Genomic DNA, 13,775 nt, shown 5'->3' with positions numbered 1-13,775 from the left:
AAACAAAACAAAACAAAAAACCCCACAAAACAACATTAAGTTTTTCAGGATTTGAATAACAAATTGTGTTAACAGAGGGAAGCAGATGACAAAACAATTCAGAAGCCCTGGAAGTAGTATATTGTCATTTTCAACAGTATCCTCTCAATAAAACAGTATTTCAGTCTGATTCCTATGTATACTGAAGTGCTAAATATAATCTCTGGATCAAACCATAATTCTCCAGGTATCTGCTAGATTACATTTTTTAATGAATTAACTGTTCTCAAAACTGTATCTTCTTTTCCCTCCTCAGAAGCCGTATGACTGAAATGGTCTACTTCTGCAGGTTTTTCTCCCAGATGCCTTTTCTCCCTTTGGTCCCTAGCATTTATTACTGGAGCATAAATGCAAGGGTTGGAAAGCACAGAGCTGTGAAGACCCCACACGATGTCCTCCTCCCAGCCAGATGCAGTGGCAGTGAAGATCCCTGGCTGTGCCGGAAATCTCAGACTTCCAGGACGGGCACAACTTCCCAGTCAGGAGGGCTTTCTTTCACCCATGCTGGCACACAGGGACAACGAGGAATGAAAGATTACACTAAAAGGACTGGAAAGATCTACCACAGGGGAAAGTGCCATGTGCCTTTGGAACAGATGGCCTGAGCAGGTTGGGGCAATACCTCCTCTGAAGGGATGTTTAAAACCAGATCAGACAATCACAAGAGAGCAGAAATGCCACCAATCCTTACTTTCTGAGGTTTCTTCTTCTTGTCTACTCTTAAATGTGGGCTTTCACATCTACTCTGTGACCTCAGAAGTGCCAGATATGGCCCCCGGGAATGTCTCGAGTTTTCAGTCAACCACCACCAACATAAATGCATTGGATGTATTTTCTGCTTGTGGGAAACTACTTCTCTGCCCCCAGTATGGCAGAAGGGTGCAAGGGGTTTTGGGAAGCAGCAAGTGTTACTTCATTTCCTCCAGCACTTCCAACTCCACCCACTGCTGTAGCACCCAAGTTATTTGGCAAGTGAGGTAATTCCCATAGCTCGACCTAGCACAGTGAGAGGCAAACTCTTGGGAAGGAGATGGAAAAGGCATAGGTGATTACAATGAAAAACACTTCACTGTTCTTGACCCTACCTCAAAAAAGAAAGTTCAGTTCATTTATTTTTATTTCACCTCTTATTTTATTACCCTTCAAACACCCTTGGAGATACATGAACTTGCGTATGGATGGCACATTACTCAAATCTAAAAAGCTGGAGCCTCTGAGAACAACTAGAAAATTTGCCCTCAAAAGACTAAACCAGGAGATATTTGCACCAGTTGTGATTTCTGCTTTTTCCTACACCAGCAGCATTGGTTTTTGCACACCACCCCTCCCCACCACCACCCCCCCTGTGCCTTTTCAGCCTCCCAGAAGGAGCTGCAGTGGAGCCTGAGAAACTGGCCTCTTTTATCATGTCCAAAAGCCGTCCTGGCATCCACTGCAACTCAACATTTGATTTCTTAGCTCTTTTCTGTCATATCAATCAACAGTTCATTTTGGAAAGAAACTGGAAACACTTAATGAAACAGTATTATCAGAGTGGAGGTAAACTCAAGATCACCAATCATCATACGAGACAGATGTCTGCAGGCTGCAAGTTGCAATAGTTAGCTGGTTTTAGAGTCCATCAACACTTATATATCCAAGCACCTTAAAACCAGCAATTCAATCCAGTATGACAGGTCCTATGTCCTACTTGGTGCTCTGTGACAGTGACCACAGGGATAAGAAAGAAACACCTCTACCACTTTGATCTTAAAAGGCAATTTTGAGGTTTTCTAGGGCTTTCTGTTTATTTTAACTCTCTTTATGAGTTTTTCTGAGATTGAATTCAGGACATCTGCTTTTCTATAATGGTCTATTTATAATACATTGTTTGCTAGTATGGTGAAGGTAGGGGAGAATTTTAAAAAGCCCTTTATTCTGCTTTAGAAGACTGGTGAGCTCTGAGGGCTTTATTGATTGATTTTTTTTTTCTTTTTTAAAAAAAACAAGGAAACACCCCATACTCAGCAGGGGAAAGTTCCCCTTTATTTCCACAGTGCAAACAAACCACAGCTCAGCTAACGCTTGGTTACTTAAATAAGCAAATTTGCCAACACCTCAAAACAGCTCAGAAAATTGCCTTTCCCGCATGCTGAAAGAGCTCATACATCCTACAGCAGAAATACACATGCGGGAAGAAAATTTTAAACACATAATTTAAAAAGAAAAAAAACTTACACTAGCTCTTAGCATCTTAGGCTAGCCTTACTTAGACTACTTGGATTTACTCTAATTTAGTTTTCAGTGAATATAAATTTTCCCCCCCTAGTTTCTCATTGCCAAACCCGGGGAAAGCACAATGGTAGAAGAAGCCACCAAGCTCAGCATGAAGTTACCCAAATACCTATTGACAGTGTCTCCAAAAAATGTTATCAGTGATGTCACACACATTACAACAAGTATCCCGAGAAATAATATTAACTCAAACAGCAGTCTTAGTAAACCTAAAACTTTTTCATTTTGCACATGAAGAGGACACTTCATGAAAATTTTTACTCTTAACAGCAAACATTTGTTAAATATCAAAAAGAAGATCAGAAGATCCATTATGTGTCCCATAGTGGGGATTTGTGGTAAAAAACCCTGCACATTAAAATAAAAATCACTATTGTGGATTTGGACCTGGTGGCCTGCAAATAGTGTTTAACCTCTGTGCTGTAATAATGAAATCACTTAAAACAGAAACAATATATGATGAACTTCTTTAGCCTCACATCACCCTCAAGAATTGGATTGCCCCCCCTCATGTTTCACAAAAGCTGTACCTTTATATACTGGCTTGGACATTAAAAAAGTGACAAAGTCCATTAACTAGAGTAAATGAGATCTCTAGAATTTTAAAAATAATGCAGATGTGTTGTAAATCACAACCGAGCCAGTGCAGAAGTCATCACTACTGTTCAAATAATTAATGAACCCAGGCTTCCAAAATAGGAAATGCCATGGTTTCAGCTTCTGAGTTACTGTATAGAACGGCTGCACAAAGAAAACAAAACACATAAATTAAATGACCTAAGGTTTGGGAGGACTTTTTTTTTTAAAGATAAAAGAATTTCATCAGATTACTCGGGACGGAGGGAGGACATTCACAAAGATCCAAATTAGAAAAGTAAAAAACTTTGCCGAACGTAAAAATCATTGCCCAGAATGTCTGTTTGTTGTGTGTAGCTATCAGTAGTTTAGCAACTCCAGACAACCACGTACTTCTCACGAAACGTACCCATTGATTAGCAATGAGGAATTATTTATAAACTAGCAAAAGGTGCAGTTAGCATATTTTAGGACCTTGTCTATAGCATTCACTGGTGCCTTTCCTAAAGCAGCAGTAAAGCCGCTAGGATTGAGTGAGAGGCTGCCAAGTGTTCTCAAGTGGACAAGCAGCTGTGTGCAAGCCCAATGCTTGTGTTTCGATGCAGACCACTTCCCCACTGAAGGCACCTCTAAACCGCCTCTCTCCTTCCAGCTGCCAGCTGAGAGGAGTTAAGCAACATATTTCTAACACAGTGGCTGCGAGCAGCCTCTACTTGCGTACCTGTTTCGTCAGGTGAGCTCGGCGAGGCACTGTCCTGGGAAAGCGTAGTCCAGCTGGAGTCCTCATCGCTTGGGGCCAGGTTTTGAATCCTATGGAGGGCACAATCTGTTTTGGCCCCAGTTTTTGGGTGGTCTTTCTTAGTCTCAGGGCTTGACGACACTGTGGCAACTTGGCCATCCTCTGGGCTTGACAGCTTGTTTTGTTTCCGGGGCAGGACTTCCCCGTTGACAATAACAGTAGAAGCCTGGCTGTTGCTTTGTGCAGATTTATCTTCCATCGCAACAAAACTCTGCTCTAGCTCTCTAGTAGATGTCTCTAGATCCGCATAGTAATTCAGGAAGCTCTTGGTCCTCCTTGGCTGCGAGGGTAATATTTCACAGCCAGAGGAATCCTGCGGGATCGGCTCTTTGCCTTCAAACTTCTCAGAAGTTACGTTTATGCCCGCAGTGGTACTGAGGTTTTTGTTGGGATCCTGCTGTCCCTGCTCAGCAGCTTTCCTGAGCTGGTTTTCTCCATTCTTCACCAGCTTTATATTGGCAGAACTGTTCCCCAGAAGGGGCTGTGCTGCTGGATCGGAAAGACCCATGGCTGTCTGAATGTTAGTCAGTGCATATTTTTTCCTGCATTTTGGAGGAGTGCTGTTCTTGGTCTCTGTGTGCCTAATTTCTGCATTCAGAAGTTCATTATGAGAGGAGCGCAGGTTAAGGGTGTTCGGTGGGGTGGCAGGGTTGTTGCGGTTCACAACGTCTGTCGTGCTGCCACTTGCCATAAACACTGCCAACGTGTCCACGCCAGAATCGACTAGAAAAGCAAAAGAGACAGTTGTGAAACACATTCATTATATACACTATTTTGCTAGGGCTTCCAGTAAAGGGACACGGCCCTTCATATAATTGTTTTACAGTAGGAAAATTACCACAACCTAAGTGGTAAGAGAGTAGACAAAAGCTCAGCTTGCTAAATAAGGAAAAACAGAGGCAGAAAATATAGAGAGATCATCAGGACCACGAAGCTGAGAAAAAAGCAGAAAGCTTGACCCTATACAAGGCAGTTTTAGGGCATTTTTTTCCATGACTGATTCTGTTGCAGGCAGGCCTGGGGACAGGAGAAGTGCCCTTTGCAAATGCCTGGGAGTCCAGAAGTCATCCTCACCATCATTTCATTTTAGTACTTCACCTCTACCTCTGATGAGGAGGGGAAGAGCTCCTCAAGTGCTCATCACTAAGCAGCAGAAAATTTGAGCAATTTCTAACCAGACTGCAGGCAGACACTGCTCCTTTTTTACCTAGCATAGAACTCAAGTACTGTTAATTTTAAGCCTGACTGACCAGTAAGCTGCTGCCTCTTAACACCTGCGTTTTCCTTCTCTTCACTCCCCTCACCCCCCCCCCCTTTTTTTTTTTTTGAGGGCAGAAGTAGAGGGTCAGAAAGTAGGGAATACAAGTAGTAGATTATTTCACAAAACGCTATTTGATTTCTGCAGGAGGAAAAATACTCCTTGACATAATATCCTGCTCTAATTCAATCAACTTTAAAAAAGGGCTGCTCCAGAGATTAAGATGGATCACTATTTCTACAGTTTGCCAAGTTCAAACTTAAGGATAAAATGTACATCCTAGGGCAGAGTACACATATTCCACTGTTAAATAAAACCATTCTTCTGTCTACTTGTAGACAAGGTTCTGATTTTTGTTAGCCAGGAGCACAGCTCATATTTTAAAAAACTATTAAGTTTATTGAAGGAACAGATTTTTAGACTATGAAAAATTAGCAAAAAAATGTATTTTTAAAAACTGTAATTTCTTCCCGTACTGTCTATTTATGGCTCCCACTAATCTGCGCAAATACTCCACAAACACCTCAATTTACATACTGTAGTAGCTGCTGTTGTTTGACACCTGGCAACCAAATTAGAGGCCAATTAATAAATCACTCCCATCTGCCACAGCATGAAACACCCTTTCTGTTGTTCCTAATTCTCAGATATCACTGACTGCTTTTATTGCACATAAAAATGTGTCTGGGGCTTATCCAGGAATGAAAAGCTGTAATTTGAGCTAGCCGATGACAGATCACTCCAGCTGAGTTGTGTTGCATCCTTGTATATTTGATATATGACAGAACTGACTGCTGGACAGATTTACAAGAGATTAAATATATGGGTTTTAAAAGAACATATACATAAACACAGACTGAAAAGGAGCACTTCACAATGTTACCTAAACGCACATACAGTTGCTGGTGTTCTCCCTCCTTTGATGGGCTGTCAAAGCCGCGCACTTCCAACAATCACTCTGGTTCATTTAAAACCAAGCAGACCAAGTATCACCCACCTAGAACTACTTCTATAACTTGTTCAAAACAGATTTTAAAATTTTACAAATTTTCATGTCTGCAATTTCCTCAAGCCCCAGTCAGTCAGCCTAGACCAACTGCAAACTCTTTAGAAGACAGATCACCTCACGCACACTGTGCAAAAAACATCTGCTTAGGTGACAGTTAACAAACACCCTATAGACAATTTCAGTTTTATCCACAAAAGACTTCTAAAACACAACTATCACATAATTTAAAGGAACTTTATAAATGTTCTTCCCATATAAATACAACAATAAATGTTGCTTTCTGCATCTTACCTAAATCCAACCAAGTCTAATGTAAGTAAGGTCACATCTGACCCTACATCATGTTACCAAAGCACATGTTTTAATCTAAAAACATGAAATGCCCTGTGTTTATGGACTGGCTGACTAATATTTTTTGTGAGTCAGTTAAAAGTCTGACAATCTGGAAGTCACATAAAAAAATAAATTAATAGGGCAGGGTAATTCTGACCCACTGCCTGACCTTTAGAACTTAGAATTGCACAGTATCTACAGATTTCACTAGATTATATTACACTTCATGCTTCAGCAAATTAAAACAAACATTTATTTTTGTCATCAATAAATACAACTGCCACAATCTGGAACAAGACTGAAATTTATTCTTGTTCTTCGCTACAAGTGAGCTGCTTCATGCAATGTTTGCCACTATTTTTATCACTGAACAAATTTCTTAAAAAATAATCTTCCTAGATAAAGCTTAAGTATTTGCCTGCCAGATTATCTTTAGCTGGTCTCCCACCGTTAGCATTTCACTTATCAAAAATATTGTAAGAATAAGCACATAGAAACACTGAAACAAAATGTATTATGTTTTAGTAATCTGCTTGATAAAGCTCCCCCATGGATTTATGATGAACACTGGCAGATTGATCAATGACTAAACCAAAGCTTCCAGAAGTCTTCGCAACCCAAGCAGTGTTTGTAAGCTGGGTGCTAAGTCGAGTTGGTGCATGACCATAAGCAGAAAAATAACCAAGTGAACCTTTCACTAGACACCACCTCCCCTCCTGACCCCCCTTTCAAATGATTCATTGGTCAAATTATCATGATCAAATTATCAACGAACACGTAAATAGCACCGCAAGGTGCGCAGAGAGAGGAGCAGGCTGTCCTCTCAAAGGACAGGCACCTGCTCGCTGGCTGTCACCCTGCACTCCCTGCCAGGCCCTGGGATACGCACAGCTAGCATCCCTCCACCTTGGAAACAGATACAAAGGTGGGAAAAGGGGAAGCAACAAAAGAGGCAAAAATAAAGAAATACAGAAGAAGAAATACAGATGGGAAGGGGCAGGTCTTGCATCTCAAGGGCAGAAGTTGCTATCAGACCAGGAGTAACTAAAGTGCTGGAAAATGTCTGAATGCAAGGAAATGCTTAAATGCACTGAAAAAACCCCTAGATTGTGTAGTACAACAGCATAAGGAAGAGCAATAGCTTGTCCCTCCTCCTTTATACAGGACATGGTGATGCTTGAAACACATGACTTTTCCCAGAGGAAGCACATCCCACCTTTCTAAATAAAAACTTCAAGGAAATACAACCTCTTCCTTTCCCTGTAATTTCAAGATCGAAATCCCAAAGACTGACTTATCTTTTGTTTTGTCTCTCCCACAGACCCTGCCTCCCTCGCTGCAGGGGTACCCAACGCACACTAGTGGTGTGCCCCTCACCAGCTAACCAACACCCCATGCCAGGGGTCCTGCACCCAGGCACCCTGCTGCAGGCAGTCCCTGTCCCCCCCCTGCTCGGGCAGCTCCTCATGCTGCCTGGCCACCAGCAAGGACAATGATACTGGCACGGGGCGCCTTTTTTCATCTCCTTCTGCTGCAAACACAAATGGACAAACAGATCAGGAATCACTGAGTTGCTTCATATATCTCAGCTAAAGCAGGTGAAGAGGGGTAAGTTATAAGTAAGTAAAAGTGGGGTACTATAACAAAAAATATTGGACGCTCGTGAAACAATAACTAGGATGTTATCATTACTGGGAATGGTAACGTACTATTAAAATGTTGGTTCTCAAAGACAGCGGTTAAGTAGGCAGAAGATCTGTCATAGCAATTCATTAACAATTCCAGCTGGCTTACCTTTTACAACAGATCACAGTCTCAACCTCATACTTCTAACATTTAGAAACAAACCTATAGATATAAATTAATATACTTCCACCACTATAACATATTTTGCACAAAGCAGTCTCAATTTTCTAACCATCATAATAATACAAATAACAATGCACTTGAATGGCTTCTATTTATGTTTCTCCATCTTGTCATAAACCTTACAGAGCTAGAGGGAGAGAGAAAATACCAATGCAAACAGAAAACACATGACCAATTTATCTTTACCTCTAATAAGACTTTCTTGCATTGTATTGTCTACAGGATTAGTTTTTAAAAAGCTGAATAGAGAGTTTATTCAAAAAGGCACTGTTAAAAAGAAAAGAAAGTGCTTGCTCTTTTTCATATATATGTGCAAAACAAAAGCAAAATATGGGCCTGGGAAGAAGAAGAAGGAAAAGGAAGAGGAAAAAGTTTCACATATTTGTATAGCAGAATCTTTTAAAGGGCATCTGACCTGGAAGTACTTCTGACATGGCTCACAGGGCGTCAGCAATGCATCAGGAAATAGATTATAATTTGAAATCTGTAAAGAGGGATCATTTAAGAATTAAAACCAAAGGAAAACACAAAATAAAAATACCACATTTCAGATGCTCCTGAGAGACCTTAAGCATTCTAAACAAACCCAGGAATGTAACAGTGAGGATCTTTTGAGCTTTCAATGATATTTGACAGTCAGTAAAGTATGGGAGACTCTAGTCTAGAGTAATGAGAACAAGTAATTAAAAATAACTGCAACATTTTTCTTAATGTACACTTCACTAGGAGCACAAGTTCCACAATATTCTCCAGTTTTAATCAACATACAGTAGCAAAAACTTCATGACATTAGGAAATCCAGGGTTTTCCCCAATTACTCAGCTACGGCTTACTTGGAAAACTACAGCAGCATTGGTAAAAATAAACATAGCGGTAAGGCATGTTCACATGAAAATCTGCAGAATGAGATCCAGCATATGAAAAGTAAGAAGCGTAGTCTGCAGTGGTGATCTCACAGGAGGGAATCATAAAAAGCCAGCTAGGCAGCAAGCTCCTGTGTGGGACCTTTTCCTGGCCATCTTCTCATAAGTAAACTATTTTGCCTTCAAGTCTCTGGTTTGGATGTGAATGACATACACGCTGGGAGACAAGGTATTTCTATGCACTTACAACTATTTCTGCTGTTGTGTCTAGGAAACATAGGAAAGAAGTAATACAAACCTTTTCATAAAGCAGATCTCCTTTCTGCAAGGATATCAGTGGAGTACAAACTCACACCACGGGGCTACAGCCTCAGGTCTTGTACACTTTGGCTCTAGTGAAAGCTTAAGCAGCTGGAGAGAATGCCTCCATTATACAATGACTGCCACTTAACACTAGCTAACTCCCTCTGCTTCAAAGGGTGAATTCCAATGTTAAAACATTAATTCCTAACTAAGTATGCTATCACACCATTTTCTCACATCTGTATTCATTCTTCAACCAGGATCAGCTAAATGGTAATAGTTTAACAGATGTCAGCTGAAAGCATCCTAATGAAGTCTAGATTTACATTAAGAAGCTGAAATCAGAATCGAGACTAGAAGCTTTCTCAGCGTCAAGTGTCGTTCTGCTCCTTCTTGCCAACTTATCGACACAAATTCCAGGGGATGATGAACACTTTCAGAAGGGAAAAGGAAGGAAATCACTTGAATGAAGTGCTGTGGTACATCAGAGCAACCAATGATGCCCCCTTAGCCAGTGGTTTTCTTCTCGCTGTTCCCTCCAGCAATGACATCTCCGCTGGACTGAGCCTGGAAGCTGGACAGAGAAATCTCAGCAAAGCCAGGGAAGCAAATTGTAATGGTGGGCAGAGTTGTCTTGGGAATGCAAGAGCAGGAAAGGAGAAGGGCTGCAAGCAGCTTGCACATGTCCTCTCAAACCCATCTGCAGGTTCCTCCTGAAAACCTCAGAGTTGCTGAGGATGGGAAGGACCTCTCAAGACCATCTAGTCCAACCCCCCTGCCCAAGCAGGGAATCACTGCTGCCCTCTCACCTCCATCCTGGCTCTGTCCTCACATCAGAACAAAATCACCACTTCGACCTGATTGCTAAATGCAGCTTCTCCCTTTTCCAGCTATTTCTGCTTCATCTAGTCCTACTGAAATCATCAACCAGTAACCAGCTTTCTGTCCTTGCTCCTCAGTCCCCAAGAGGCATCCTGCAAGCCCCTGCTGCCACAATAACAACATTTTTCCTTTCAAAGCTAATCATGCTGCCAACCGACTGCAACAGCCTAGCAGCAGTGCTGTCTCTGTTCTAGTGATGTTCTTATTAATGGAAATCCATAATGCTGATCTGTCTTTAAATAATGTTATTAAGAAAAAAACAACTTCAGATCCTGCAATGAGTTCTAGTACTCAAGTGGAGTACGCCTTCCTATTTGCCATTTTTCCCTCCCCCTTCCCATGCAGCCAAATTCCTCATCCAGCAAAAATTCAGAGACAAGACGCCTCTCCAAATCAGATTCTAACAGCTACAAAGAAAAAAAGAGAAAAACAGTAAAATAATAATGACAAAAAAGAACAGGCTAAATCCATTGCTCCTTTACTTATAATTTTATTAAGATAGAAACATCTAATAATCAGTGTATATTTGACTGACTGAAACTCTATGTGGCAGACGACCTGAGTCATCTTATGCTACTAGAGTATTCTCAAATCAAGCCATCACTTGGAGAAATAAAGAGCAATTCTTTCATTTATATAAGGCATAATAACCATGACATGCAATCATGACTAATCCTGCATTTAGTAAGGGAAAAAACAAGATGGCATAGTAAGTCTTTTCCAAATTCAATTTTCTCCCTAATTAGATTTACCCCCCTGCATAGAATGGAACAGTCTGGCAGGCAAAAACAGGGTTGTCAGGGCAAGAAGATAGAGTGTGTTTATCTATTGGCTCTTTGCAAGCACAGCTAATAAGACCTTCTGTCATTGGATCTATACATTCACAGCGACATTTGCTAAGTAAACCTCAGTCCGTTTTTCTAATCCTGTTGTATAAATTAAACTCCTGAGCCTTAACGTTGTTTTTTTTAAATCGGTGTATAAATTACTCAGTCTCTATAATACAGATCATTCATCAGACTTACTTGTTAACTACCAACAACTCTACTTTAAATGCATGTGCTAATACAAGGCACAAGCATAAACCTCATTCTCTCTTACACAGACACACCAACTCAGAAACTGTAACTTAAACTTCTGCAACTGAGATGACCAATAAAGCAAGAACGACCTGGTCTTCCATATCCTGCAACTTCAATCTCAAGTGCCATCCAAAAATAACTCTGACGAAGTCTGAAGGTAAACAATATGCAATCAAACCTGATCAGAACTACTGAAACCCTAAAGCATGATGCCACATAAAAAAAGAAAGCTAGGATAAGCTGTCTCAGGGGAAAAAGAGGTAACCAAAATGCTTTGTAGGATGTGCAGCCTACCCATATGCTTAATGCAGTAATAGAAAGAAATCAATGGTCACGGATTTGGGACATAAAATGACTTAGACTGATTTAGACTGAGTCCAGACCAGGGATTTTTCAACCCCACATAACTTAGATCATTCGACAGCTCCTAAATCAGGAAGCAGAACCGTTCAAAACATGATCGATTCCTTAACAGGGTTAAGGAAACCCGCAGGGCCCAGCACCAGCTTTCCAGCTGTTCATAATGACGCTAGCCCAATACCAAGCTCTTTGAGCGAAAGCAAGAAGGAGATTAAGCATAGGTCACAGCATTACTAACAGAAGGAGCAAAAATGTTAACTGAGCCTCTATCAGATTCAGTGGACGAGTTAAGTTCTAGCACAGATGCTGTGCTGGACCAAAAAAAAAAATTAATAGATTATCATCATTAGCCACCTCCCACACATCTTGTCTGTGGCCCTGCTATTTCCAGCTGCTCCTGCAAAGCCTAGAAACAACACTGCGTACTCCTGAGCACAATCCACTTCTCCAAGAACAGCTAATCTCATGCACATAAATGCAGACATTTCAGCTTCTCTTTTAAAACTAAAATATTTTAACAATTAAACTTCTGATGGCTTGGCATCATGATTTCACCTGCTACAACTTCATCTGTTTTGATCCCCTGAATTACATGTAACAAATTTATGGCTAGAAATGTTTTACCCTCAAATTACTCAGACTGGTAGCAACAGTTTTGAGCCACCTATTACCACTGCCTCATGGCTGCCATCTTAAAATGCATTTGAAAGAGCATGGTACATCAAAATTGTTTTCTTGTTACTATAATGCTGTACTTAGTGTCAAATTGGGCTCTAGGGATGAAAATCTGAAAATTAAATAAATGGAAATAATCTTTCACTAGACTCTCTACAACTCTGTATGAAACGAAATAAAGAATAAAAATACGTGTATATCAAAAGTCTCAATATAAAGACTGAAAACCTCTATTTTCATTAATCTGTAAGGTTTGCAAGTAATTTCAAATTGCTAACAGTAAGTTGAGAGTTGTGAGCAATAATAAAAAAGTCCAAGATTTAGTCACAGAACAGATTGATTGCCAGGTTTCGCAAAACGAGACTATTGGGCTCTCAAGGAGAGGAAATTAAGATTTTGCACATTGACGGGATTGCTTCTGTTCCACATATATTAAAAATATTCTGTATCTCACCTAGGTAAGATTGTCACATGTGCACTTTTAACTACATCTGCTAAAAGTGCTGTAAGTTGGGACTCACATGTCCTACCCACATATCTCTTACTCCCAGTAATGGAACAGGATGTATCTCAGAGCACAGGTTGCATCAAACCAGAAAAGGTCTCCAGAATTCTACTCTGTTTTTCCATTAAAAGCTGAACCAAAATAAGGCTCATTACACAAAGAGCTACATTTCAGCAAGGCTGAAAAGTTGCCTGCAAAGCTATGCATTGTCTTCAATCAAACTTTAATGGGACAATTCAGAAATATTTCAAAAGACACAGTTTATAAACCAAGTGTGGCAATACTGCTTAAGCTGACAGAATGCCAAAAGATTACTAAAATGGCCATACCTTACAGTAACTCTCCCAACATAATTATGATACTAGAATACAGGAATAACTTTAATTATAATTAAAGTTGCTGTAGCAAGTAGAGCTCCTTGAGAATGCTGTTGCACTATGCTGAGAAACTTCTTCCCCTAGTGGCTCATATATAGAACAAATCCACATGCTCATCAATAAAATCAAAGTATCATATTTGCTTTATGGTCCCCATAAACTAAACAGATCAATCATAATAAAGTGGAAAGAGAACATAACAAAAAACCCAACTGCACTTGCTGGCATTTACATTAATTACACTGAAGTGTGACTAAAAGTGGGCTCAGTTTCAACATGCAGCAAACTTGGCTGTAGTAGACATTGAACAACTGGAAAAGGACAAGCTATTAGTATTACTGGCCTGAATTTCAACAAGGAGTCTTGAGATCTTGATCTACTAGCCAAAATGCCCTAATCCTTTTTCTTACCTACAAACTCATAGAGATCTATGACACCAGACACTTTAATACCAAAGGAACTGGGACACCCGTGAAAGGGGACAAACACGCAATGCAAATCCGGTACCACGGTGGCTCTCCATGAACATGCACAACGCCAAGCAGAGTTACCAGGAAACCTTCAGCTTCAG

At 40.4% G+C, this 13,775-nt stretch overlaps 1 protein-coding gene across 6 annotated transcripts in view; it reads right to left on the bottom strand.

The window, feature by feature from the left end:
- Positions 1-8,591, bottom strand: part of APBB2 (amyloid beta precursor protein binding family B member 2) — a 105,135-nt gene extending 96,544 nt beyond the window's left edge. For all 6 annotated transcript variants that reach the window (XM_009948919.2, XM_009948920.2, XM_086463924.1 and 3 more), the window contains exons 1-2: positions 8,573-8,591; positions 3,611-4,411 (exon numbers count right to left, since the gene is read on the bottom strand). In XM_009948919.2, the coding sequence (XP_009947221.1) occupies positions 3,611-4,411; positions 8,573-8,591 (820 nt within the window). The remainder of the gene's footprint in view (positions 1-3,610; positions 4,412-8,572) is intronic.
- Positions 8,592-13,775: the final 5,184 nt, after the last annotated feature.

The sequence above is a fragment of the Leptosomus discolor genome, chromosome 4 (genome assembly GCF_034619465.1).
Source record: "Leptosomus discolor isolate bLepDis1 chromosome 4, bLepDis1.hap2, whole genome shotgun sequence".
NCBI lineage: Eukaryota > Metazoa > Chordata > Aves > Leptosomiformes > Leptosomidae > Leptosomus > Leptosomus discolor.
Note: the sequence above shows the minus strand (reverse complement) of the source record. Positions and strands in the feature narration are given on the sequence as shown.